The 26,148-nt window shown below is 41.4% G+C and overlaps 1 protein-coding gene across 2 annotated transcripts in view; it reads left to right on the forward strand.

The window, feature by feature from the left end:
• ATG7 (autophagy related 7) overlaps window positions 1-26,148 on the forward strand; it is a 245,706-nt gene that overhangs the window by 18,975 nt on the left and 200,583 nt on the right. Inside the window, exons 2-7 of one of the 2 annotated variants that reach the window (XM_081105634.1) lie at window positions 994-1,166; window positions 1,652-1,706; window positions 10,477-10,594; window positions 12,933-13,010; window positions 17,666-17,782; window positions 19,091-19,240. In XM_081105634.1, the coding sequence (XP_080961760.1) occupies window positions 1,007-1,166; window positions 1,652-1,706; window positions 10,477-10,594; window positions 12,933-13,010; window positions 17,666-17,782; window positions 19,091-19,240 (678 nt within the window). In that variant the 5' untranslated portion in view covers window positions 994-1,006. The remainder of the gene's footprint in view (window positions 1-993; window positions 1,167-1,651; window positions 1,707-10,476; window positions 10,595-12,932; window positions 13,011-17,665; window positions 17,783-19,090; window positions 19,241-26,148) is intronic. The other variant, XM_081105635.1, reaches the window with a different exon arrangement.

Below are 26,148 nucleotides of genomic sequence, written 5' to 3' on the forward strand. Positions count from 1 at the left end.
TTGGTGATGGGGTAGTTGGACAGGATAGAAAGTGAAGAGATTGTATCAACCCACACTTTTTGGAACTGCCAAGTTTCTCTAGTATTGTGCTTCTCAGACTGGGGTACCGGTACCCATGAGAGTGTGCAGGGAATATAGGGAGTTACCATGTATACCAGCTCGATTGTCAGGAGGGTCAACTTTATTTGATGATTTGAGGGAAAATATGAAATATTAAAAGAAAATGTAGTAAGGCACAAAATTTTCATGCATTTAAAGGATAAAAGGTGAGATTTCAGAGAAATGCAGGCACTGTGGTTAGCTGGGAAGAAAAGTCTTCATTCTCCTTGGCTGGAGTGCTCAAGCACTGTTCCATTGGTCTATTTGTCTGTTTTTATGCCAGCGTGGTACCTTTTTCTTTTTCTTTTTTCTTAGGATTTTTTTTTTTTTCCTATTTGGGGTCTTCTGTGCTTCTATCTAAATGTTAGGAGAGTTTGTTTCTATCTCTGTAAGACATGACATTGGAATCTTGATAGGGATTGCATTAAATCTATAGATGTCTTTTGGTAGTATTGATATTTTAACAATATTAATTCTTCCAATCCATGAACACCGGATACCTTTCCATTTCTGTCTTCTTTGACTTCTTTCATTAACGTCTTATAGTTTTCAGTAGAGATCTTTCACCTCCTCAGTTAAATTCATCCTAAGTATTTTATTGTTTTTGGTACTAATATAAATGGGGGTAGATTTCTTTGTTTCTTTTTGAGGAAGTTCATTTTTAGTGCTTAGAAACACTACTAATTCTTGCATGTCAATTTTATATTATGCAACTTTACTGAATTCATTGATTAGATCTAGCCATTTTTTGGTTGCATCTTAAGGATTTTCTCTATATAAAATTGTGTTATCTGGGAATAGAAACAGTTTTACTTCCTTTCTTTAAGCATTATTACAAATGTTTATTTTTACCATGTTTTGTGCTATTTAGTTGTGTTCTATTTTGTTTTTCAGTAGGCACCAAATAATGGCAGCAGCTACGGGGGATCCTGGACTCTTTAAATTGCAGTTTGCCCCCTTTAGCAGTGCCTTGGATGTTGGATTTTGGCATGAGTTGACCCAGAAGAAGCTAAATGAGTATCGGCTGGATGAAGCTCCCAAGGACATTAAGGGTTATTACTACAATGGTAGGCAATATTAAACTCCATTTCCATCATCTTCTGTTACCTTCTCTGCCCTCCAGTATAGGGTCAGCTTTCTTTTAGCAAGGACACCTTTGTTTTTTACAACTAATGGTCTTGGTCTTCCCCAGTTTCTATTTTACTTCCTGACTTTTGACCAAAGTTTATTTTTACCTCTTTTTTCCCTATTGTGGGAAAAGGAAAGGGAGCTGTAAAACCCCAGTTATTAATCCAAAGAACTAATACTGATTACTTAGTATTGCTGCGGGAGAGGATTGGAAATATTTTTTCCCCAATGAAATTTTTTTCTATATTCTTGGCAAATTTCTCAAATTCACAAAAGCTCTGTCATTTTATGCTAAGCCTCTGTTATAACCACGAATTGGATGGGGCACTTTGGGCTCAACAACGAGAACAAAATTACAAATATTTTTGTTTTGAATGCTGCTTTTAATGACTTACGATTGAAATGTGATAATGCTTCTGTGCAGGTGATTCTGCCGGGCTTCCAGCTCGCTTAACATTGGAGTTCAGTGCTTTTGACATGTGAGTATTTTTTGCTCCAAATCTATAGTGAAGAACACTGTTGGCTGTTTTCAAGAAATGAGTACTCTTAGCCTCTCTCATAGGTGGACCACAGAGAAACTAAGGTAGCTCCTGGTGAATAGAGCCAGTTTCTCATGATTTTCTTTACCTCCTATAACACAGAGACAAATGCTAGATGCTTAAGACTATCTCATTTATTTTTTCAGCAGGTGTTTATCAGAGCCTATTTGGTACCAAGTACCATGTAGATTGATTGAGACTTAGATAATATTCCTCCTGAGTTTGATTGTAGTTAATATTTTGTGATTCTTTATTGGTATTTCTTGATTTATTCCTTTAGTTGCTTATCCATGAGCATCACTGGATGTTTATTAGGCTACTTCTATATAGAAGCTACCATGCAAGGTATTCTAGGGATACATATAGAAATATGACATATACCCTCAAAGAGTTTTTTGTCTGGTTGGAGGCCATGGGGAGTTGATGCAGAGAAGAGAGGCATTTATTGATTTAAATAGCTAAGCATTTTCACATACATAAATAATCTTTTCAGACTTGCCAGGTGTAATTTCTCTCTTTCTTTCAGATGAGGGAACTGTGGGTCAAAAGGTAAAATGGCTTGCCAAAGGTCACATGTGGCCTAATTTAGGAAGCTCTAATGAGAGGAAGGTAAAGTGTATTTCTGAGGTTGCATTGAGTAGCCAGGGGCATTTTGTTATCATCTACAGAAATAGAGAAACTGGAAGGGGGCTGAAATTTTAGGAGGAGGTAAGTTTGTTTTAGAACATGTTGAGATGACAGCATCTAGTAGAAATGTCCAGAGGCACTGGAGTCAAGCAGGGTTGGTCAGACTAGGTTTGAGAGTCTTCCACGAAGAAAAGATCATGAGGCTGTAAGAGAGGAAGAGACTCTCCTGTAAGAAGAACAAAAGGCCAGAACATACCTGATTAGGGAGGACAAGAACATACAGAACTACCAAAGGAGATGGGAGTTGTCAGAGAGGAGAAAGAACCAGAAAAGAGTTATAGAAACCAAAGAAGGAAATGTTTTCAGGAAGGAAAGAGATGGTTTACAATGTCAGAAGCAGAAAGGTCAGAGTTTAATGCAAGGGTCACTGGATTTGATTAGGTCTTTTGTGGTCCTTAAGAACTGTTTTTCAAACTGAATTCTACACAAAAGAGTGGAACAGGATCCTTGTTGGGGCCCTATAAAACAATTGAGAATTAAAGACTTATAGCAAGCATGTCAAACTCACGGCCTGCGAGCTGTATATGGCCCACAGTGAATATTTTTGTGGCCCAGCCAATATAAGTGGTATGTAAGAAATGTTTTAATAAATATTTCGTAACTTAAATTTTACAATATCCTCTTATACATCTACACTAATAAAAGACAAACATGCAAATCGACCGTGCCTTTGCTATGCCTTAAGCCACGCCCACCAGCCAAATCAGAGTGACTATATGCAAATTAACCCAACCAAGATGGCAGCCGGCAGCCACGGAGCTGGAGCAAGCAGGAGGCTTGGTTGCCCCAGTGATGGAGGAAGCCGAGCTTCTTGCCTGCCGTGGCCAGCTCTGAGCTTCACTCAAGGCAACAAAGTTTCAATGATAGAAGAAAAATAAACCCCAGATATATGCTTTCAGCCAGCTGTGGCCACGGAGCTGGAGCGAGCAGGAGGCTTGGGTTGTCCCTGGTGATGGAGGAAGCCAAGCTTCCTGCCCGGCAGCTGGCTCTGAGCTCCACTCAAGGCTACAAAGTTTCAATTATAGAAGGTAAATAAATCCCAGAATAAAAGAAAAAAAGGAGAGGCTGGGAGCTTCCGTTGCTGGGGGGCTTGGCCAGCCTGAAAATGGCCCTCAGCCCCTCACCCAGACTGGCCAGGCACCCCAGTGGGGGCCCCCACCCTAAAGGGGGTGTGGCTAGCCTGAAAACAGCCATCAGCCCCTCATCCAGGCTGGCCAAACCTCCATGCGGTGAGGGTCCCCTCTGGGGGGGCTTGACCAGCCTGCAAACAGCCATCAGCCCCTCAACCAGGCTGGCCAGGCACCCCAGTGGGGACCCCCACCCTGAATTAGGTGTGACCAGCCTGCAAACACCCATCAGCCCCTCGCCCAGGCTGGCCAGGCACCCCAGCGGGACCCCCACCCTGATCCGGGACACCCTTCAGGGCAAACCAGCCGGCCCCCACCCATGCACCAGGCCTCTATCCTATATAATAAAAGGGTAATATGCAAATTGACCCTAACAGCAGAAGGACTGGGAATGACTGGTCACTATGACACACCACCAGGGGGCAGATGCTCAATGCAGAAGCTGCCCCCTGGTGGTCAGTGCGCTCCCACAGGGGGAGCTCTGCTCAGCCACAAGCCAGGCTAATGGCTGCCAGCACAGCAGTGGTGGCGGGAGCCCCTCCCGCCTCCTCAGCAGCACTAAGGATGTCCGATTACAGCTTAGGTCTGCTCCCTGCTGGTAAGTGGACATCCCCCAAGGGCTGCTGGGCTGCCAGAGGGATGTCTGACTGCCAGCTTGGGCCTGATCCCCCAGGGAGCAGGCCTAAGCCAGCAGGTGGACATCCTCCGAGGGGTCCCAGACTGCAAGAGGGCATAGGCCAGGCTGAGGGACCTGCCAGAGTGCACAAATTTTTGTGCACCGGGCCTCTAGTTATATATATATATATATATATGCCTACCGTCTTACTGTCTGACCGGTAGCTATGACATGCACTGACCACCAGGGGGAAGACATTCAATGCAGGAGCTGTCACATGATAGCAACTGTGCAGAGTGCCCTCTTGCACTCCAGGACCCCTCAGAGGATGTCAGACTGCTGGTTTCGGCCCAATCCCCACAGGCCAGGCCAAGGGACCCCACCTGCTGGAGGGAACCTGTTCACTCCACAGATGCCCTTTGAGCCCCAGTGCTGCCCCAGGTGTGGCCAGCCGAGGAGAAACCATGGGAGGTTGGCTCCAGGGCGTGTCCTACCTGTCTCGCCCAGTCCCGCCCTGCCGGCCACCTTCTAATTAATTTCCTTTCAATGTGCACAAATCCATACACTGGGCCTCTAGTTATTAATAACGAACTACAACATTCACTAATGACTGATTACTATAATCATGTTGCATTCATTTCCCTTGCACACCTTATGCACAGGCACACCATTTCTCTTCACTAATACTAGCAGCGAATATTTTAGTACTTGATTGCCATGTCATTAGTCTTGTATTATCTTGTTTGGTGTGCAACAGGAAATATTTCGCTTTTGGAGAACAAGAAAAATCAGTTTATTTGCATTACGCTTATTAATTTGTGCAGTTAATGAGTGTCTGATAAGTTAATGCTCAAGAAAAAATATTAAATTTTATTAAAATTTTCTATTATGTTAACGATTACTCATTTATTTCAGCCCTTTGTGTTCAGCATGTCACTATCAAAATAAACCTACATTTCTATGAATATTGAAGCTTTTGGTTTTTTGCGGCCCACGTAAACTTAAAACTTGTTTATTTGGCCCGTGTTAGCCTTTGAGTTTGACATGCTTGACTTACAGGCTTCAGTGAGGTCCACATTTTCTGCTTTCTTGTACTTCAGCAGTGTCAAGATGAGGGATTTGGGGAAGGCAGAGATCTTTGTAAGGACTGTCTGGTTTTTAAAATGACAGTAGTCAAAGGTTAGGGTATTTCAAATAAAATAACCTTAGAATTAAAAAAAAAATCTTTCTATTGATTTTAGAGAGAGAGAGTAATGGAGATGGGGAGAGAGAAATATCAATGAGAGAGAAACATCATCAATCATTTGCCTCCTGAATGCCCCCTACTGGGGATTGAGCCCATAATCTGGGCATTCGTTTTATTGTTGGACAATAAAACAAATTAGATCCTAGTAATCACTTCCCTGTTTTGGTAAAAACTAACTCAATTTTGGAGCAATTGCAAGATAATGAGGAAAGTACAGACAGTGTACAAGCAATAAATTATCTGAAGATGGAAAAGTGGGGACTACCAGCAGTGTAGTTTTAATGTAATCGGAGCGTCTAACATTCATCATTGCCTCTCTCCTATCTTTATTCTGATACTAGAATGGAGATTATTTTTTAAAAGATATTAATAGTTTTGTTCTTTGGAACAATTATAGAAAAAGTAGTTCACAGAAGTTTGTAGTAAGCTTGATCTCATTACAAAATCTAAGCATCTTAAACTTGAGTGATCCAGAAGTTTTAGTTGAAGGCGTTAAGAAAATCTGAGATCCCGCAGCTATGACTTTCACACAAATTGCTTGTTTTTTTTCTGGTCATATTTGTTCATTTAGCTACTGAATACTCATAATATGTGAGGCTTCCAGGTAGGCACTGGGGGAGAGGAACAAGAATAAAACATTGTTCCTAGTGTTATGAAAATACCTCCGGATTTGAAGGCTATCTACAGCCAGTTAACCAAGTTACCTAGAATAAGTCCTTTTAGTTTCTTAGCTTCAGTTTCCTCATTTCTAACTCTCAGCTTCTAGTGTTCCTTCTAGTTCTGAAAGGGTATGATTTTCTGAGTCCCTCTTTCTTAGGATGGTTGGTGTTATGGACTGAATGTTTGTGTGCCCCCAAATTCATATGTTGAAAACCCAATGCCCAAGGTTATAGTTTTAAGTGGTGGGGCCTTTGGGAAGTGTTAGGTCATGAGGGCAGAGCTCTTACAGATGGGATCACTGCCCTTATAAAAGAGGCCCCAGAGAGCTAGCTTGCTCCTTCTGCCATGTGAAGACATAGGGAGGAGTGGGCAGTCTGTGACCAGAAGAGGGCCTCACCAGAACCCAAGCATGCTGGCACCTTGATCCTGGGCTTCCAGCCTCCAGAACCATGAGAAATATATTTGTGTTGTTTATGAGCCACCCATTCTGCAATATTTTGTAATGGCAGCCCAAACAGACTAAGACAGTTCGGAAGTTTAATGAATGCACTTGGAGCTCCTTATTATTGTACTTTATTTTTATTACTGTACCTCTGCATGGGTTTGTAGGAAAATCTTTATGAATTTATTCATCAAACACTGAATGCTTCTTATATGCAGGATGTGTAGGTGTTAGGAATACAAAGACTTATGAAACACGGAGCTCTGGAGGGGCCTTGGATAGAGGTAGGAGATAAATATTTGCATTTTAGTGTGCTCTGTGCTGTAAGAAGTATGGAGAGGTCATAGTTATTTCAGAAATACTTATTAATTGTTTCCTCTATATCTTGATAATAGAATGTGCTAGGCACTGGGCATACAGAGAGGAATAAGATACAGTTGAAGAGCCAACAGTCCTAGTTCTTACTTACAAATGCCATGAATATTTTAGCTTTGCATAGCACGAGATAAATCCCCTCTACGCTGAGTCCCTGGAAGCCTCTTGGGTCTCTGCCAGAATTAGCAACACAGAATTCTGCTCTCTGTGTTGTTTTAGGCAAATGACCACTTTATAGTCCACTTTGTAGTCCAGGGAGGTGGTCTGCTCTTCTTTCCTCTTAAGGCTTCATCATCCTGGGGCGGGGGGGGGGGGGGGGGGGGGGCTTGCCTTTGTGTGCTGCTTAAGATGGAATTGTCACTTTCAGGTAACAATATATAGGAAGGGAACGAGCCAGGGTGAAAACAGGTGGAGGAAACATTCCCAGTCTCTTAAAGGTCCTAGCCAGGCAGGGACATGCATCACTCCCTCAGATTCTGCTGGGGCGAGTGCAACGCCTCAACTATGTTGCAAGGAAGCCTGGGAAATGTGGTGCCCAGCTACCAGCATCTTATATGTATTCTGTTTCTGTTTAAGAAGAGAATAGATTTGGGGGGACAATTTCTGTATAAACATGAAACTTGTTGTTTTCTTGTTTTTGTTTTTTGTTTCTGTTTTTCTTTCCTTGCGCCTCTTTCCCTTGAGGAACATTTATTGTTTTTAGTCATAAGAACTATTTTTCTTTGCTAAGCTTCAAGATGGACTCAATTAGAGAAAAGAAGAGCCCTCAAATAACTTTAAAAGTAGTTAAGGAAAGAAGACTCATGCAAAATTATCTGTGTGGGCCTCAGCTGTCTCTTATTCTCTCCTATCTTACTACTACCTAACATAGATCTGAAGTACTAGTTGCTCAAGTTGTTGCATTTACTTACAAGCAGTCTAAGTGCATGGCTGTCAAAATGGGATAGGATGTGGTTGATGGAAAGATACCATTGAATTCTGGAGAGGATGTTATCATCGGAAACTCAGATTATTTTGGAAAGCAGGAGATAATGCAGCATGCTCCCAGACAGAGTATGACTTCCCAAAGTTCCCTGTGGCCATGCAAAGCTGTGGAGTAAGATTCCTACAGGTGTGAAAAGCGACCTCAGCCCTTCTGGGGGATTTATTGCGTCCTGACCACCTCCACTGCCTGTCTGTTCTGGAGGCTCTGGCCACAGGCCTGGTTTGGCCAAGTGTAATAACAGGTGCAAAGCAATCTCAGTACTTTCTTGAGTAATCACTGGGAGATTGAGTGAAGTGAAAGCCAAGTTTTCAGAGATAACAGGCCTGGGCTCAGGCCTTTATGAGATCCAGTCTTTAAGATTAATGTACACATCGTTTTGAGTTCACTGTTGGCTGTAGGGAAGATTTCTAATTCTGTTTTTTTAAACAGCTTTATTGAGGTATGATTTATATACCATAAAACTCACCCTTTAAAAATGTATAATTCAGTGGCTTTTAGTATATTTACCAGGTTGTGCAAACCACCACCACTATCTAATTCCAGGACATTTTCATCACCCTCCGAAAGAAACCCCTGTACTCATTAGCAGTCACTCTTCATTCCTTTCTTCTCTCTCTCTCTCCAACCCTAGATTACCACACATCTACTTTCTGTCTCCATAGATGTGCCTATCTGGACATTTCATGTAAATGGAATTACAGAACACTGAACTAACAAGTGTTCAGGATTAGAATTGGAACTACAGTCTCCTGTTTCCAAGTCTAGGGCTCTCTCCAGTTCTCATCTGAGCCACCTCTTTGTGGAACAAATGGAACCTGAACCTTAAAAAGCAAGAAGAATGGTTTTCTTTCCCATGACCACTTTTTATATGTTTCCTGGGTCACTTCCCCTGGTAGAACTTTAATCATGAAAAATGCTTCTCCGTTGAAACGTCCTCTGGTCCTCACTAACTGCATGAGCACTGATGGTCTAGGAGCATAGCTGTCCTGGCAGTTGCTTGAATTCTTATGATGTGGTTTCTTCCACTCTCAGAGCAAGGCTTGGGCATGGCTTTCACCCACCCAGGACTTTTGGACATTTAAGAAGGAGGGTATCTCCCTCCTCTTGTTCTAATTGTTCTTATCCTCTTCCTTCTGTTTCAGCAGTATTTTTTTCAGCACAATGTAGGGTCTAGTTTTTCAACTTCTCCATTTCTTCCCTTTTCCCTCTAGGCTTAATCTCATCTCTTTGTGATATCATTTTCTCATCAGGATTATTTTTGATGGCCTCATTTTACCTGGATTAAAGCTATTCTTATGTTGGGGTAGAGTGGTGACAGACAACCTATGATTGCTAACGTATCAGCTCCCAAAGGAAGACTCCGGACATTGAAAGCTGCTTCACCCCAGGGCTTGGCGTTTGAGCCTTACAGACTGCATTTGGCAGACTCTTTGTCACTCATTGCACCCCTTCACGCCTGTTCTAGGCTTAGCTCTCTTCTTGCAGCCCCTCCGAACCCAATTTTACACAGACTTAGAATGAAGAGACACCAGGTCTTTTAAATACAGCTACTATCAGTACAATAAATACCAATGCATTTTTTTTTCTGCAATAGTTGTTAAGTGACAACAATATTAGGCTGCTGAGATGATATTTTTATTTAGCGTCATCTGTAACCCCTGAAACACAAGTTAATCATTTTAGAGAAGAGACCAATTTCCTCCGTATCTGAGTTTGTGTTCAGAATCAACTCATCTTTCCCTCTCTTGACTTTGATTACTCTGAAGAGTGTGAAGCCTGCACATGTGACGTGATGGATTGACAGGTGGCCCAGGTGTCACACATTTTGTCTGTGTGACTCAGATAACCACCAGGGTTTGCTCATAAGCAGCTCTGTGCAGAGCCTGTTTGGGCTGGGCTTGGTTGTGAGACAGTCAGAAGAGAGGGACATGTTCCTGGCCCTTCATGAGCTTACTGTCCTCAAGTTGGGGGGATATGACTGTCTGTCTTGAAAACACTCTAAAATACTATGCTTAGTTTTATGTATAAACCATTACCAGAGACAATGGGAGATGGCTTCCTGGAAGAGGAAGGTTTGGAATGGGGCCCTGAACCCTGGAAGGGCTTGAGAGAGGAGCGGGCAGCACAGCATCTTGGAATTAACCAGTTCTGACTTTAGATTCTAGCTCTACCTATTCTTATATGACCTTAGGCAAGTTATTTAAACATGTTATGAGAATTCAAGCCTTATACAGTTCTTGGCACAATAGAAGTTTAATAAATAATGTTTCCCTTTCAGGTTAACAGTGGGAAAAAATAAAAATAGAGAAAGAACTTATATTTGGGGGGCAGTGGAAGAACAGCATGCTGAGAGTTTAGGGTAAGGGGAATATAAAGGTTTTTGAGAGATTCAGTGCTGTTTTTATTTTTTAAGTAATATATTCATCTTTTTCCAAAGAAATATACAATCAGTCTTCTCTTTGGTCCTCCAGAGTACTGTCCTCTGTCTCTCACTGTTGTGCTGGTTTGTTTGTTATTCCCTGGCTCTCTGAGTCCCAGCTGTGCCTGTTAACCATGTTTCTGTTGTATCTAGGAATGCTCCCACCCCAGCCCATTGCTGCCCAGCTGTTGGAACGCTGTATAACACCAACACACTTGAGGCTTTCAAGGCTGCAGACAAGAAGCTACTTTTGGAACAAGCAGCAAATGAGGTTAGCTGGGAAAACATGATGTAGTCATTGTATTTTCTGTGGTCCTGCAGGCATGGTGTTTGTGATCAGATGCAGGGATCTGTCATAAAAACTAGTATATAGTTGATACTCAAAGATAGTTGGCTTCTGTGTTGGGAAGGTCAGAGAGAAGACCCTGAGGCTCTCACCTGGGGTTAGGCCGGAATGCAGGGCAGTGTGTGAAAAGCTTTGCTGCTGATCTCCCATTATAACATTCTGAAACAGCTTGACCTCTGTCTGAGTTCTGTTTTTATGTCTGAATGCCTTTGGGTTCTCTGTTCTTTGTGCCCCTGAAGAGGCTTTCCAGTTCTAAGCACTGGAGTGCTGTTGGAGCTGATAGTGTAGTCTCTCTAGTATCCTCAGGGCTAAATCTAAACCACTCCCTGTGATTTACAAGGCCCCTCGTGTCCTGGCCTCCATGGCCTTTCTGTCCTGTCACTCTTGCCCCTGCCTTGTCTAACCCGGTCACAGTAAATCACTTCTCATTCCTTCCTTCACCTGCTTTTTGTTCTCTCCTCTTTCCTCAGGACATGATGTCTCTCTACCTGGAATGTCTTTCCTTTACTTCTTCATATCTGAGTTAGTGTGAAGAACTAAAATGGGGGGACAATTTATTTCAATCCCCTCTAACCCACTTAATCGAGTGGCCTTCACACTAGTCTCAAAAAAATAATAGAATCTTGCCCTGGTTGCTATGGCTCAGTTTGAGTGTCACCCTGTGCACTGAAAGGTTCGATGCCCAGTCAGGGCACATACCCAGTTGCTGGTTTGATCTCCAGTCCAGGTGCATGCAGGAGGCAACTGATTAATGTTTCTCTCTCACATTGGTGTCCCTCCCTCCCTCCCTCCCTCCCTCCCTCCCTCCCTCCCTCCCTTCCTCCCTCCCTCCCTTTCCCTCCTTTCTAAAAACATCAATAAAAATATATTTAAAAACAAAAAGAAAAACACAAAAAAAGAATATTTTTCTGTGGGTGTATGCCAGGGGTGGGCAAACTTTTGAACTCGAGGGCCACAGTGGGTTCTTAAACTGGACCGGAGGGCCCGAACAAAAGCATGGATGGAGTGTTTGTGTGAACTAATATAAATTCAAAGTAAACATCATTACATAAAAGGGTACAGTCTTTTTTTTTTAGTTTTATTCATTTCAAACGGGCCGGATCCCGCCCTCGGGCCGTAGTTTGCCCACAGCTGGTGTATGCCATGGTCAGAGAAGGAAGTTTCCTGCCTTTGGTCTTGAAGAAGGTGTCCCTTCTGTTCCTCATGATGAATGCACGTGATGACGGTTGTTCTTGGCCTGCAGCATGACTGCTTCTGGGCTCCTGCTTTGGCTGCTCATTTAGAAGTCCGGCTCCAAGTTGGGTCAGGTCTTAATCCATCATGGAAAAAGCAGGTTGCTCCCCCACAGTAATTCTCACTCCTTGCCCAGGGCTTGGACTTTCCCCACAAATCCCCCTACTTGGCTTATCAGAAGCTCGGGTCTGCTCTGCAGCAGTCCCACTCCTCCACAGTTATTATTTCAGTAGCAGGAACTTCTCTTTGATTATTTCCCTCTTCTACCCATATGTAGGGAATGGTTCTTATTGGCACATAAGAACCATTTACTTGTCTTGCATAGTGACACAATGTTTAGCAACTAATCTTAGCTACTGAAACATCTTGTGACAAGCAGCTGCTGACCAGTACCAGCTTCCTCTTCTAGTCACAGAACTTGCTGAGTATTCGTAAATTTGAAGTTCATTCTCTTTTCTTCATATCTCAGGGTGAAAGAATCCGAAATAGGACTTTAAGAAATCCCATCTACATAGTTCAAATCACTCCCTCCCAGAAGTCCTTCCTGGCTCTTTTCCCTCCCACCTCTTAGCCCAGTTTGGGGCTCCTCTCAGGAATTCTACATCCTTCTTGGATGCACACCCTCCCTGGAGGTATACTTGGACATTTATGCCTGAATCTCTCACTAGACTGTAAGCTTCTTGAGGGTAGGGACTGTGATTTTTTAAATTTTTATAACCGTGATGTGCCTGTTATATACTAGGAAACAAGTAAATATTTGTTGAAAGAAATAATAAAGGCATGCTGAGACCCACTGAGAGGAGGCCTCTGGGTTCTCTCACTTTCCTCAGCCTGTTACGAGGGTGTGGCTGGTGGAGAGGAGTGGGAAATGGGCAGAGTGAGGTGATGGCCCACTAAATTGCCTGGGAAAAGTGGTGTCGGGCCTGTGGGAAAGAAGAGTTTGGGGCTGTACAGCTCTGTGCTTCACCTGAGAGTGAAAAGCTCAGAGATGCCTGATAACTTGCCTTGACACTTTTTTCTCTTCTGGCAGATATGGGAATCCATAAAATCAGGCGCTGCTCTCAAAAACCCTGTCCTCCTCAACAAATTCCTCCTCTTGACATTTGCAGTAAGTAAATGGACTCTGGGTCACAGGACATGCTCAGATGCCCCAGCCAAGCCCATTGTGCCAATAGAACAGTGTGCTGTCTTCTCTGGAAGCCTTTACCTGTGTCATTCAAGTTTTAGCCGTTAAATAAATCTTCATTTGGTTAGTGGCCAGTATTGCTGGCCCTTATTACCAATGCAAAATTAATTCATTCTTACTGATCATACTGGTATAATCATACATATTACTGGTAATAATTTCATGGCTTATATAGCACAGTCATCTTACCACTCAGGACACAATAAAGTCAGATTCACGGAGTAGTGGGTGTTGATAATGTCTTTATTAAATACAGTCCTGCAGAGCTCGGTTGCTGGGTCCATCGACATAAGGAAAAGGTAATCTCTCAGGGAACCTGGCCATCCTCCAGCTGCTGTAGACTAGAGATGACACTACCTTGCTGTTAGGTTAGGTGGGTCAGGAGGCGGTGTAGGAAATAAAGAGAGTCGAGTTAATCAGAAAAGAAAGGAAGGAAAGGCTTTATTCTGCGTCCCCAGGCGGCCCACAGACCCAAAGACAGGGCACGTGGATCCCTGCCAACAGGGAGGGGGGCGCTTTTTTTTATACAGCTGTTCAGTGAGGGCAGGGGAGCATGAGCTGTGGGAGCTCCTGCCGCGGGGGTCGTCATGGTTTCCAGGTGTCATCATCTGCCTGGTAGCTGACCTGTTAGGAATTCCAGGGCGGGACTGGTATCTGCGTCACCATCTACCTGGTGCACTGGCCTGTTACGGATTCTAGGAAAGGCCCAGTATCTACGTCACCATCTGCCTGGTGGAGGCATGCATCAGCTCCTGGGCCCCCTTTCGACCTAACACTTGCTTGTCCACACAGTTATGTTTTGTTAACAAGGAAAAATGTCTTTGTATAGGTGATATCTAAGTAAATGAGTATTGAGGACAGCTTTGAAGAGGAAAAGAAATCACATTAGGGCAGTGGTTCTCAACCTTCTGGCCCTTTAAATACAGTTCCTCATGTTGTGACCCAACCATAAAATTATTTTCGTTGCTACTTCATAACTGTAATGTCGCTACTTTTATGAATCGTAATGTAAATATCTGATGTGCGGGATAGTCTTAGGTGACCCTGTGAAAGGGTCATTTGACCGCCAAAGGGGTCGCGACCCACAGGTTGAGAACCGCTGCATTAGGGTAACATCTGCTGCCTAGGGAAGTCAGGGAAAGAAGCTGGTCCCGGTGATGGGGAAAGTGGTCAGGGTATATTGTAGAGCAGCGGTCTCCGACCGGTGGTCTGCGGACCACTTGTGGTCAGTGAGGTCCGAAAGGTTGGCGACCGCTGTTGTAGAGATACCAGCAAAAAACACACACACACACACATATATCTACATATATATGCACAGGCATACCTTGGAACTATTGCAGGTTTGGTTTCAGACTACTACAATAAAGCTAATATTTTAAGAAAGGGAGTCATAATCTTTTGCTGGTAGAAAGTCTTGCCTTCAATTTGTAAAAAACACAGCATCTGTGAAGCACCAATAAAGCACTGTGTTTTATATGTGTGTGTATCTGTATACATCTACATATAAAACTAATCTTTCCTCTGTAATAAAGCATGACTGCATACTATCCTGTCGAGTGTATATTCTATAGACTCTTGTACAGCTAGATTGTTTCCAGTACTCACTGTTAAAAAAATTTGCTTTAGTGAATAATACTGGCCATACTGATATTTTTCTCCCTGTCCATTTTATTTCTTTAGAGTAAATTCTTTGGAGGGGGCATATAAACATATTGATATTGGTGTACATTAAGTGTGTTACTTCACTACAGCTTCATCAGTTTATCCTCTTTCCCACATTTTTCTTTCTTTTTTTTTTTTTTTTGCCAAATTATAGGTCTTACTTTTTTTCCTCCCCCACAAATTAATCCTCCATTTTCTCTGAATGTTGCCAATCTGATTTACCAAGAGAATGATAAGAATCAGACTGGAAGGTATATCAAAGGGGAGCTATCTAAAAGGATCACATTTTCTAACAAGTCATACTGCTTTAATGTGTAATAGTGGGGGTATAGAAAAAGTTTTAAATTCTTTATGGAATTTCTAGGTGGAATTTGATGTTGATAATTTGTCTGTAAAATTGAGTAATTTTGTAGGTTTACTACTAGAATAGATATAAATAGTGCTAGTTAAATATTTCTGATTTTGTTACTTTAACATTAATATATTTTCTATACCAAGAATTCTACTTAGTGGAATCTAATTGACAATTTGCACTTAAAAGAGAAAAAATACATTCACTCTCACTTAAAGTTTTAAGGCATTTCCCAGAGTCAGTATGTGTGTTGGCCTGTTGCCCTTTTACTGAGCATTCTTAGCCTAAACTTTAAAAGAATGAAAAGTCTCTATCCTTTAAAATCTTTAGACACAAAGGGCTTTATGTTAATTTAATCAAGACCTTTTGTGTCCTGAAAAGAATCCTAAGAAATTCAAGCCTTTGGACTTTTGAGGATGACCTGATAAAGCTCCTTAGAAATTGTGAAGTCTTTCATCTTGAATTGTTTAACCTTTTACTAAAGGTCATTTATGACAAATCATTTAAGTACAAAAAAGAAATAATCTCTGGAGGTGTTGTTTCTTTTTTTTTTCTGCTGTTTTTAGGACTCAAAGGAACAGACACTTAATTACTTCAGTTTTGTAATTTGTTTTGCTATTGTTGAAAGAATTTATTCCTAATTGATCAATTACTGGCAGAATTAAATGTGAGGTTCGAGGCGCAGGAAACTGAGTCAGAGAGTCAGGCAGATTGAAGGAGGAGAATTTATTCTGCGCTCTCGGGCGAGGTCCACAGGTCCTGGGGTTGGGCTAGTGGAGTCCTGCCGAGAGGGAGTAGGGGCATTTTTGTATACAGCTGTTCAGTGAGGGTGGGGGAGCATGAGCTGTGGGAGCTCCTGCCTCGGGGGTCGTCATGGTTTCCAGGTGTCATCATCTGTCTGGTAGCTGACCTGTTAGGAATTCCAGGGCGGGACCGGTATCTGCGTCACCATCTACCTGGTGCACTGGCCTGTTACAGATTCTAGGAAGGGCCCAGTATCTACGTCACCATCTGCCTGGCAGAGGCATGCATCAGCTCCTGGACCCCCTTTCGAGTGCAGAAATTGTAATTACTAGACTTTCTCAGCTGGACACACCCACATACATACACATATGTATAAAGTTTATATTTTAAAAATTCATCTAATATGATTTAGTTCATATGAAAAGTCCAGAAAAGGCAAATGCATAGAGACAAAATAGATTAGTGGTTTCCAGGGGATAAGGTGAGGGGAAATGGGAATTTTCTGCAAATGCAGCAATTTTCAACCTTTTTCATCTCATGGTACACATAAACTAATTACTAAAATTCTGCAGTATACAAAAATATATATATTTTGCCGATCTGAAAAAAAAATAGGTATAATTCTGATTCATGCATAAATGACTGTTGTCATTTTTTAAATTTGGCAATATAAGGAAAAAGAGGTCGGTGCCCCTGACTATAGTCAGGTATTGCATGTTTTAAAATTTCTTGTGGCACACCAGTGAAAGTTGCTGTGCGAATGGTTTTTTGGTATGTGTTTTTTGTAGGGGGGTGATGAAAATGTTCTAGAATTGGTAGTGATGGTAGTACAACCTAGTCAATATACTAGTACTAAATAGACCACTCAGTTGTATACTTTAGCATCATGAATTTTATGGTATGTGAATTATATCTCAATAATATATTTTTGGTATATGAATTATATCTCAATATGGAGCAGCCATCCACTTTTTATTCATAGCAAGCAAGATTCAGGAAGAACTATTAATTAGCCAAATCCATTGCATTGTGGTCCGTGGTAACAGACTGGCAGGTAAGCTGCCAAATAGCTGCATAACTCTGGGCTCCTGCACATGAGTGTTTCCGGCCACAAATGCTGCAAGAATTCAGGGGCAAGAGCTTTCAGCCTGAGTGGGAACAGTACCTAGGACAGCTTCACCGTTCCTTCTCCTGCATCTCTTGCCCGAAGTTCTTTAGTTCTTAGAGCCTCTTCTCTGAGACATACAGCACTCATGTTATCTCTGCTTTGTGCAGAAAGTGAGCTGCCCAAGGGCTGGGACTGGGTTTTATTTATCTTCATATTGTCAGTGTCTAATGTTTTGCCTTGTACATAGCAAGTGCTTCATAGTTGTTGATTTGAATTTCACCAATAAGGCATTTCTAAGAGCAATGCTATCTCAGTTTATATAGATTATGAATAAGCACAGCTTCTTTAATAACATGGTTTTATTCAAGTTTTCTGTCTATAAAATGGGATAATAGTTACCTCCCAGGGTAGTTTTGTGTATTAAACAATGTTGACAATGATGTCAATTACTTACTGAACACTTTTTGTAGCACATGGCCAAAAAAGTATGTTTATCTTGATATAGTAGTATGTGGTGTGTGGGAATGTTTTGGGACAATGACAGAAATATCATGAGTTCTATTGGAGATGAGAATTTCTGAGAAGCTGGTCATATCTTGGGTGTATCAGTTGTCTGTCTTACCTGGTTATGGGAAGTTACAGTAATAGATGCATTTCAGTGTAGTCATTGTTGCTATTCTGATATCCTGTTATATTCTTTCTTTCTTTTAGGATCTGAAGAAGTACCACTTCTACTATTGGTTTTGCTCCCCTGCTCTCTGCCTTCCTGAGAGTATACCCCTCATTCAGGGGCCAGTGGGCTTGGGTCAAAGGTTTTCACCAAAACAGGTATCAACAAATAAAGCAAAATGTAGGTACAATTGGGTTTAATGTGCAAGCTTAGTTTATCTCTGTCTGTGCCATTTGGTAGGGAGAGGTTAGGCCTACTGGGGCACTCACTTGGCGCGACAGATAGACACTTGTCTGAATGAAGAGCTCGTCACTATGGAATCTTCCAATGATGGTACTTGGAGCAGGTTTATTTACAAAATGTTTATAAAATCATTTTGAAGGAGTAGTGAGCAATAATTTTCTAGGCTTTCAGTGGCATTTGGTAACATTCTAAGCCAGTAGGGAGGAATTATAGGAACATTTTAAAAAGACTAAGAATTTTCTAAAATGAGGTTTTCACTTTTAGTGGGGGGATCATAAGGCACTATACTTTGGGATGAGAGCCTTTGAAACCAAATAGACATTCTTCTTCCCTCATGCCAAGTTGTAGAACTTCTGTATCCGGAATGATACATGCAGAGTTAGTCTTTGCAGTTTAAGAAAGATAATAAGGTCATTAGAAATGATTCAGAAAAGAGCAAAGAAAATCATCAGACCAATAGAATACAGACCCTAAACCAAAGAATTCTGTTATTGAAGCAAAAATTGAGTGGCAAGATGATTTGAATTCATGAAGTACATCAGTCACTAAAACCCTGAATTCTGAAACTAGGGAGCAGCCCCTACTGATTAAAAAATAATAAGTATGTTTACTAAGAAAAATCAAAGGTTATGGCTTTGTGGAACTAATTTCCCAAGGAGAAATATAAGTTGGGAGAAAGGATTATGCTTGGGAATTGGCTGTTGATTTGTGTGAGTTTTCTTTTAAGACAAAAGTGTTCTCAAATCATGGTTATGGTTGCATAATCCTCTGAGCATGCTAAAAACAGCATTGAATTGTGCACTGTAAATTGGTCAGTTGTTTGGTAAGTGAATGTATCTCAATAAAGCTGTTAAAGATTATGGAATGGTTCAGGTTAAAATTCATCAGTCGTAGAATCATGCTTGGTTATCTCAGAAGAGAAATAATGTTTGGATCCCTCTCTCAACCTTTGTGGTTCATATCCTAGAAAACTACCATGCTGTACCATAAAATGTCCTTTTGTGCCCCTAAGGGACACCACCATGCATGTGAAAAATATTATGTAAAAGTGAAGTGGCATTATTTTGGTCACTCTTACGTTCATTTGCTGCAAAAGAATAACAGTGGTGTGATCAGTCATTTCCAGTCCTCTGGCTTGAAATTACCATTTATTATATGTTAATTTTTAGCTCAGCATCATATATGTAATTCCTGGAGAATAACTCAATGTTTCCTATTTTCAGATTCAAGCCCTTGAGTGTGCATATGATGATCTTTGTCAAGCTGAAGGAGTCCCAGCATTACCTTACTTCTTAATCACGTATGACGAGAACACGGTGCTGGTTTCCTTGCTTAAACACTACAGTGATTTCCTCCAAGATCAAAGGACAAAGGTCAGAGAAACTGCGTATCACTTCATTTCCCAGTAAAAAAATCCAGTGGCCTATGTTTTGATAGACCACTGCAGAATTCAAACTCATTTTGATTTCTTTATCCCTCCAGAGAATGTTTCAGAACATGTCGTTATCTTCATTCTCTCCCACACTGCAGTTCCCAGATCATCTCCTGCTTCGGAATTTCCTAGCTCTGTTGCACCTCAGAGTAATTTTGGATTCCTTGCTTCCCATTAGTAATGAAGTTATTTCAGTTTTCCTTCACAGTATATTTTGTATGTATGTTTTAATTTATTCCCAGAGCTACCACTGTAGTTCTGGACAGGTAGAGTCTTCTTGCTTCCATCTTGTATACCAATACTAAAGAAGGGCCGGCCTCAAACTGCTCACATTCGCTATATCATTTATTGATGAAGAGTTAATGGTGTCTTCCTTCTGGCTCCAAGCTTACTTTCCTGCCTCATCTTTCACCTTTGTCCTCTTAAACCATTGCTCCAACTAAGTTTGTCTGTTTTCAGTAGACATCCCCCCCCCCCCCCCCCCGCTCAATCAGCTATGCCTAGAACTTTTCCTATATCTCTCTTTATCCTCATGTTGTATCATCTTCCTGAAATATATTCTGCCTGTGAAAATCCTATGAAACTCCTTCTTTTTATTGAAATTCTGCCTCCACTGTGAAGCCTTCTCAGGGTGGGGCCATGTGTAACCTATCCCTTTCTGATCTCATGGTACTTATTCCTTGATCCTCATTTTCTACTCAACAAATCCCTTGTACAAAGTACTTTTTGTGCTGTATTAGTCTGTAAGCTCCTAAAGGGTAGGGGCCATATCTACATCATGTCTAAATATACTCTTTTTCAGAGGAAGCCCTTTTTTAAATAATGACTGAGGATTGAAATTTTATTAAAATTATTTTCTCTCCCCCTAGGCAGTTTCACAGAATTGGAGCTAAATTAGCAGCAATGAGACCAACCATTAATAATGTAAAGTCCAGTCTAGAATGAGGTCCTATTGTGATAGCAGGCAGGATTAAATGGCCTGTGTTTGAAGGCAACTCATTCAGGTTATGAGTGGTAAATAAAAGGTCCTCCCCCAAAGTGCACGTATACCAAAATAATAACTAGTTGCAGAGCACTTTACAGTTGAAAAGGAGCTTTAACCCACTTGATCTTATAATAACTTTGTGAAATAGGTGTTATTAGTATCTGCATTTTCTATTTAATGAAAATGAGACTCAGAGTCACAGGGCCAAGTGGTCTGAATTCCAAAGCTCGTGTGCTTTCTTCCATTCCATTCTCTTATCATTTGGGTGCAGATTGCCCTTTGGAATCAAATGGATCTGGATTTGACACCCAACATTGCCATTTAGTAGCTCAGTGACTTTGGGGAATTTGCATGATCTTTCTTTACTTTAGTCTATCTGTTAAATAGTGATAATACTATCTCCTGCAGGCTTTGTAAAGATCAGACATGATAATGTGAATAAAATACCCAGCAGGTGCCTAAATATGCATCCAATTCATGTCTTCCTCAACAGCAATATATTTTCAAGGACTGAACAAATCTCTGGAATCTCCTTTGAAGTACTTTGGGCAAGTTTACCTGTGCCCTGATCCTGAGACCAACCACCTGCCAAGTTCAGGCATAGAACACTTCACTGGTTTAGGGTCGCATCTTAGGAAAGCTTAGAATTACTCAGTGTATATGTTCTCACAGAACCTGAGATCTTGTAGGGAGATGAGACATGACTTGTGGAAAGTTAACTAAAAATTCAGGTAGTCGAAGAGAAGTGCCAATGAAATGATATGATTGATACTTCGGATGTTTGTGCCCCATCTTGTTCTAGAAAGGTTCACCAGAAACTGTGCGGATGGATGGCCTCATAGGAGTTTCATGGCCTGGGCAACCTCCCTATCTATGGTCCTGAATGTCCCATGTATCCCTCACAGTACTGCCCAAATGCATTTTCTAACATGTGAATTTGATCATGTCACTCTTCTATGTTTCCTGCTGACTTCAGGATAAAGTAAAACAAATTAGGTTGGCATTTGGGGCCTCTTCAAACCAGTTCCTGTCCATCTTTCTAGCTTCATCCCTCAAGAAGCAGCCTATGTTCTGTCTACAACTATGCCTTCCAAATGTCCAATGCTTCTCCCCCCTCCCTTCACCCCTCCCATGCCTTCAGAAATGCGTTTATTTCTGTTTCCTTCACCTGGCTAGGATCTCACCCCTTTTTTGGTTCATTACTGGGTTTTTTTCAATACATTTTTTTTTATTTCAGAAAGGAAGGGAGAGGGAGAGAAAGAGAGAAACATTAATGATGAGAGAGAATCATTGATCAGCTGCCTCCTGCCTGCAACCAGGGCATGTGCCCCAACTGGAAATAGAACCGTGACCTCCTGGTTCATTGGTTGACGTTCAACCACTGAGCCACGCTGGCTGGGCTGGTTCATCACTGTTTGATAGCCCTTTTCTGTGTTTGGGTAGCAGCCTCTCTCCTAGCACTGACTGAGCTCTACTGTCATTGTTGGTTTGTTTATCTGCCTGCCTCTTCTCCCTAACCAGCCTGTGAGCAACTTTCGCACAAAAATGTTTGACCCCACACTGTGTCTTCAACATTTAGTGCAATGTTGGACACTTAATGAGCACCTGATGTGGGAGTGTTGAGAGGAGGGAGAGACCATTTTGGACTGGTCTCGAAACAAAGGGGTTCAGGGAAAGTAGATTTCTGTGCAATCTAAACATCACTTCACTTGAAGTTGTTTCTGCTTTTATTTTTATTAATCTAGTTCACTCTTTCACATAAGTCCAGTTTCTTTTTAGTGTTCTTGATTCATGAAGTGTCCTTGAAGGCTTTTGCCTTATTCTTCAAAATATAGGCATTCTTTTCAGTGTGAACTCCTGCAGTTGAGCTCTGACTTCATGTTTTACTTTTTTCTCTGCCTCCTCCTCTCACCAGCACTTTGAAATGCCTGGGCAAGTCACTATTTCTCTGTGAGCCTTGGCGTCTGCACATGTAAGGTGGAGAAATGTTGGCATCATTCCAAGCTCCTCTCTTTTCAGTCTGATTTCTTTTCTGGAGGATCTCGCTGTATCCCTGATGCCTGTGACCACTTCCTCCATTATGAACCTCCCTCTGGACCCCAGACCATGTTATCCAGTTGCCTGCTTCCTCCACCCCCTCAAATTCAATATCTTCAAGCTGATCTCATAATCTTCATTTCAAATCTGATCCTCTTCTGAGCATCAGTGTCTTGCAGTGATACCACCTTCCATCTAGCCAGGAGAGCCAGAGATCTGGGCAGCCTGCCAGACCACTCTCTGTCCTTTACCACCCCCATGTCCTATGGATTTCCTGTCCTGAACTTCTCTTAGTCCCCCACCTCTGGATTTCTTCTGCTCACCATCCCAGGCTAAGCTGCTGTGATCTTTCACTTGCTTTACTGCAATAGCTTCCTAATCATCTCTTTGTGTCTACTCTGACCTCCCTTTAATCTGTCCCCATATTATCCAAAGCAATTCTTTGAAAAGCAAATCTGATCATGTCACTCTCCAAATAAAACTAGCAATGTCTTCTTCCCTGAACTCTAAGAATAGTATCCAATGTCCTTATTATGGCACACAGACTTCCTGTGGCCTGGCCCCTGTGCAGTTCCAGCCCCAAGTCAGTCCACATTCCCTCTTGCTTTTGCACCTCGCCACACCTCAAAGGTGCTGCCGGGTGCTCTCCTGCCACAGGGCTTTTACACGCGCCTTTTGCCTGGAAAGCCCTTTTCTCTCTTCTCTTCTGCCTCTTCTACTCCACCTCCATCTCCCTTTTGCCCAGTGAAGTATTTATTCTTTCTTTGGATTTAAACTTAATCATGATTCCTCAGAGAAGCCTCCCTGACCTCTGTAAAAAGGGTTGTCATACTTGCATTGGGCTCTCATAGCACTGTGTAGTTTTTCTTTGCAATATTTAGTGCAGTTGTAATTGTACATTTTCTTGGGTGATCTTTGATAATATCTTTTTCTCTCATGTAAATGTAAGCTCTGTGAGGGCGGGTACCCTGTCTTTGCTTTATCACCCATTGCATCTGCATCCTGTAGTATCTTGCCGGGTGTGCAAAAAAATACATGGAAGAATGGATGCATGTATGAGTTGTTGTGAAGATTAGAGCTCACATATGTGAGGCAACTGGGTCAGTACCTGACACACAGTAGGCGTTTAATAAGTAGTAGGTCACTCTAGTATGGCTCCTTATAGTGTTCTCTTTAATGTGAGTATTCTGCTATCTGATTAAGGCCACGTATCTTATAAAGGCTTTCCCAAATGTCCCATTTAAGTTTATGTCTAGTGTAAGTCACAGACCTGCTTAGTGTCCTGCCTGGAGAGGGAATATGAGGGAGGTATGTGATTTGCAAAGGGTAATTTAGAGAAGTAGTTCTTAATTTGGGTCAGGGGTGGTGGTGAATAACTCCTTGAGAATTTGGTGGAAGTACTGGATCCTCGTCCCAGAAAAATACATATCTGTACACAGGTCTAATATCTAATGTCAGAGGATCTACAACACTCAAATCCATTCGTAAGTCCTGTTTGGGTCCCTGGCTCAGAGGAAGATAAAGAGAAGGACAGGGCTTAGCTTGCCTGTGAGATCCTGTGGGATTGCTGAGATAAGGAGGGAGATGGCTCATTTCTGCTCCAAGCCAGAGTGGGGCCTTTGCATCTAAAGATACTGCTCACTGATGTCTGGAGCCTCAGCTGGCTGGGAGAGAGTGGGTACCTGCCCCCGAAGAGAATCATGATTCCTCACTGTCCACTTAGCCAACAGCAGCTGCAGCTCCTGTGCCCGAAGTTCTCACTGTGTGCCCAACGCAGAGCTGGTTCCTTATACTTGCTATTCATAATCCTTCCAACACCGTACAAAGTGAGTAGTATTGTTCCCATTTTATAGATAAGGAGGAGGGAAATGAGGTAGAGAACGGAATGACCTATTTTCGTGTGAAACACTTTACCTTCTACAGTCAGAATGCTTCATATAATGGAAAAAGAAGCATCCCTTTTCTCTCTTTGGCTCAGAGCATGTTATGATAGAGTAAGTAAGGTGGCCAGATTTTGGGTCCCAACTGCATCTTCATGAGCCAAACTTTCTGAGTCTCAGCTCCCTTCTCATGCACAAGTGTACAGGAATAATACCCTCTTCCTTGTAGGTGGTTGTGAGAATTAACAGATGATGGATATAAACAGGCTTTATTAAGTTTTACTCACATGTTATAATTGTTCCCACTATATTTTCTTAGAATAAGTTTGTTAGTTTTCATTTTTAAAAGAAAATTCTTTTCTTTGAACTAACAACAATCTCCAGCTATTCTATTAAAATGGAATTTTGAGGCCCTGAGTCATGCTGCTGACTTTGCCTTTACCAAAGAAAGGCAAACTTCCTTGCCTTTTTGGATTTCAAAAATTGCTGAAGAAATTAGGACTAGTCTGTCTGCTGGAGAAGCCCTCCTGAGATTTGCAGGGTTATCAGTTCAGAAATCCCTAGACAATTCAGGAAGCTTTTACCAGTTTGCTGCTTTCTTAAAATTAAAACTCAATAGCAAATGCATCTTTGATTGGTTTTCTCTCATTTCTTGGCTGACTTATGGTTGTTAAGATGATTGCTAATGCCAAACTTTGTTACTGATAGTTAAAAACAACTGTTACATTATGACTCAATAATCATATTTATGTGTGTCTTTAGATGTATATATACACATATATGACAGACAAAACTTTAACAAAATAATACTTTACTGTGCTTATTTTCTATTCTATTCTGTTTTATCTTTTTTTGAAAAATGATAGCTGTGATCCACTAAATGATTTAGGACTCACAAATAGCTCATCACCTGTATTTTGGACAATGCTGTGTACCCATTTTGAGAATACTGGCAGATAAATGAACTGTACTAGGCATGGTTTCATTAATTTTATATCTACCTGTATCTTTCTGTTTTTGAAGTACTATAAAGCTCTTCAACTATTTAAGTTTTTGGATTTTTTTTAAAAGTAAGCATTTTTTGTATTTCCTTCTAATTTTTTTCTGCCTATTTTTTAAAGACAAAGATTTTACTATATTCTGTTTTATTGTATTATCTATATATATAAAAGGCTAATATGCTAAGTGTCCATTCAGGTAATGATGTCATGTAGCAACACCTGGCTTCCTCTCCCTATTGACTAGCCTCCTTGTAGTTTCTGCAGCCCAGGAACACGACTTGCTTTATGGCCAGGTGGAAACACTTTACACTGTAATCAAATGTCTTTGAAGTGTTTTCCCATGCTTCATCTCATTTGATCCTCACAGAAGTCCTGGAGTAAGTAGGTAGGAGACTCTGTGGAATCCTATTTTCTTTTCATTAGCCGGAAAACAGAGATTTAGAAAGCTTAGAAACTTGACCCAACTGAAAAGAAGTAAACAATGGTGGACCTTGAAAATGACTTCAGATTTTCTCACTGCACAGAATATAGTCAAACACTGCTGCAGTTTAATATTTTACCCTTTGTTCTCCCTGCGTGATCTACAATAGTAATCTGCTTCATGTTGATATTTATTGCTGTGTTGCTGACAATTACCTGAAAGAGAAGTTGGGGTAATTCGCTGGGCTGGAAAAGTTTAGCTAAATCAGAAAGCTGGTCTAATTAGGCAAATTTGTTCTATATCTATAAAAGGCTAAGTTGGCTTGTGCATGCATGATACATATAAAGCTTTCTCTGGTGTCAATTGCACACGTGTGTTTTCATCTGTCATTGTCAATCGTGAATTTAGTTGACACTTCTATTATAGAGAAAGGGCGAATAGCAATATTAAAATATTTCTTCTAATTAATTTCCTTTCAGTGTGCACGAATTCATGCACCAGGCCACTAGTTTAAGCATAATAGTA

The sequence above is a fragment of the Myotis nattereri genome (assembly GCF_964212035.1).
Source record: "Myotis nattereri genome assembly, chromosome: 14".
Taxonomy (NCBI): Eukaryota; Metazoa; Chordata; class Mammalia; order Chiroptera; family Vespertilionidae; genus Myotis; species Myotis nattereri.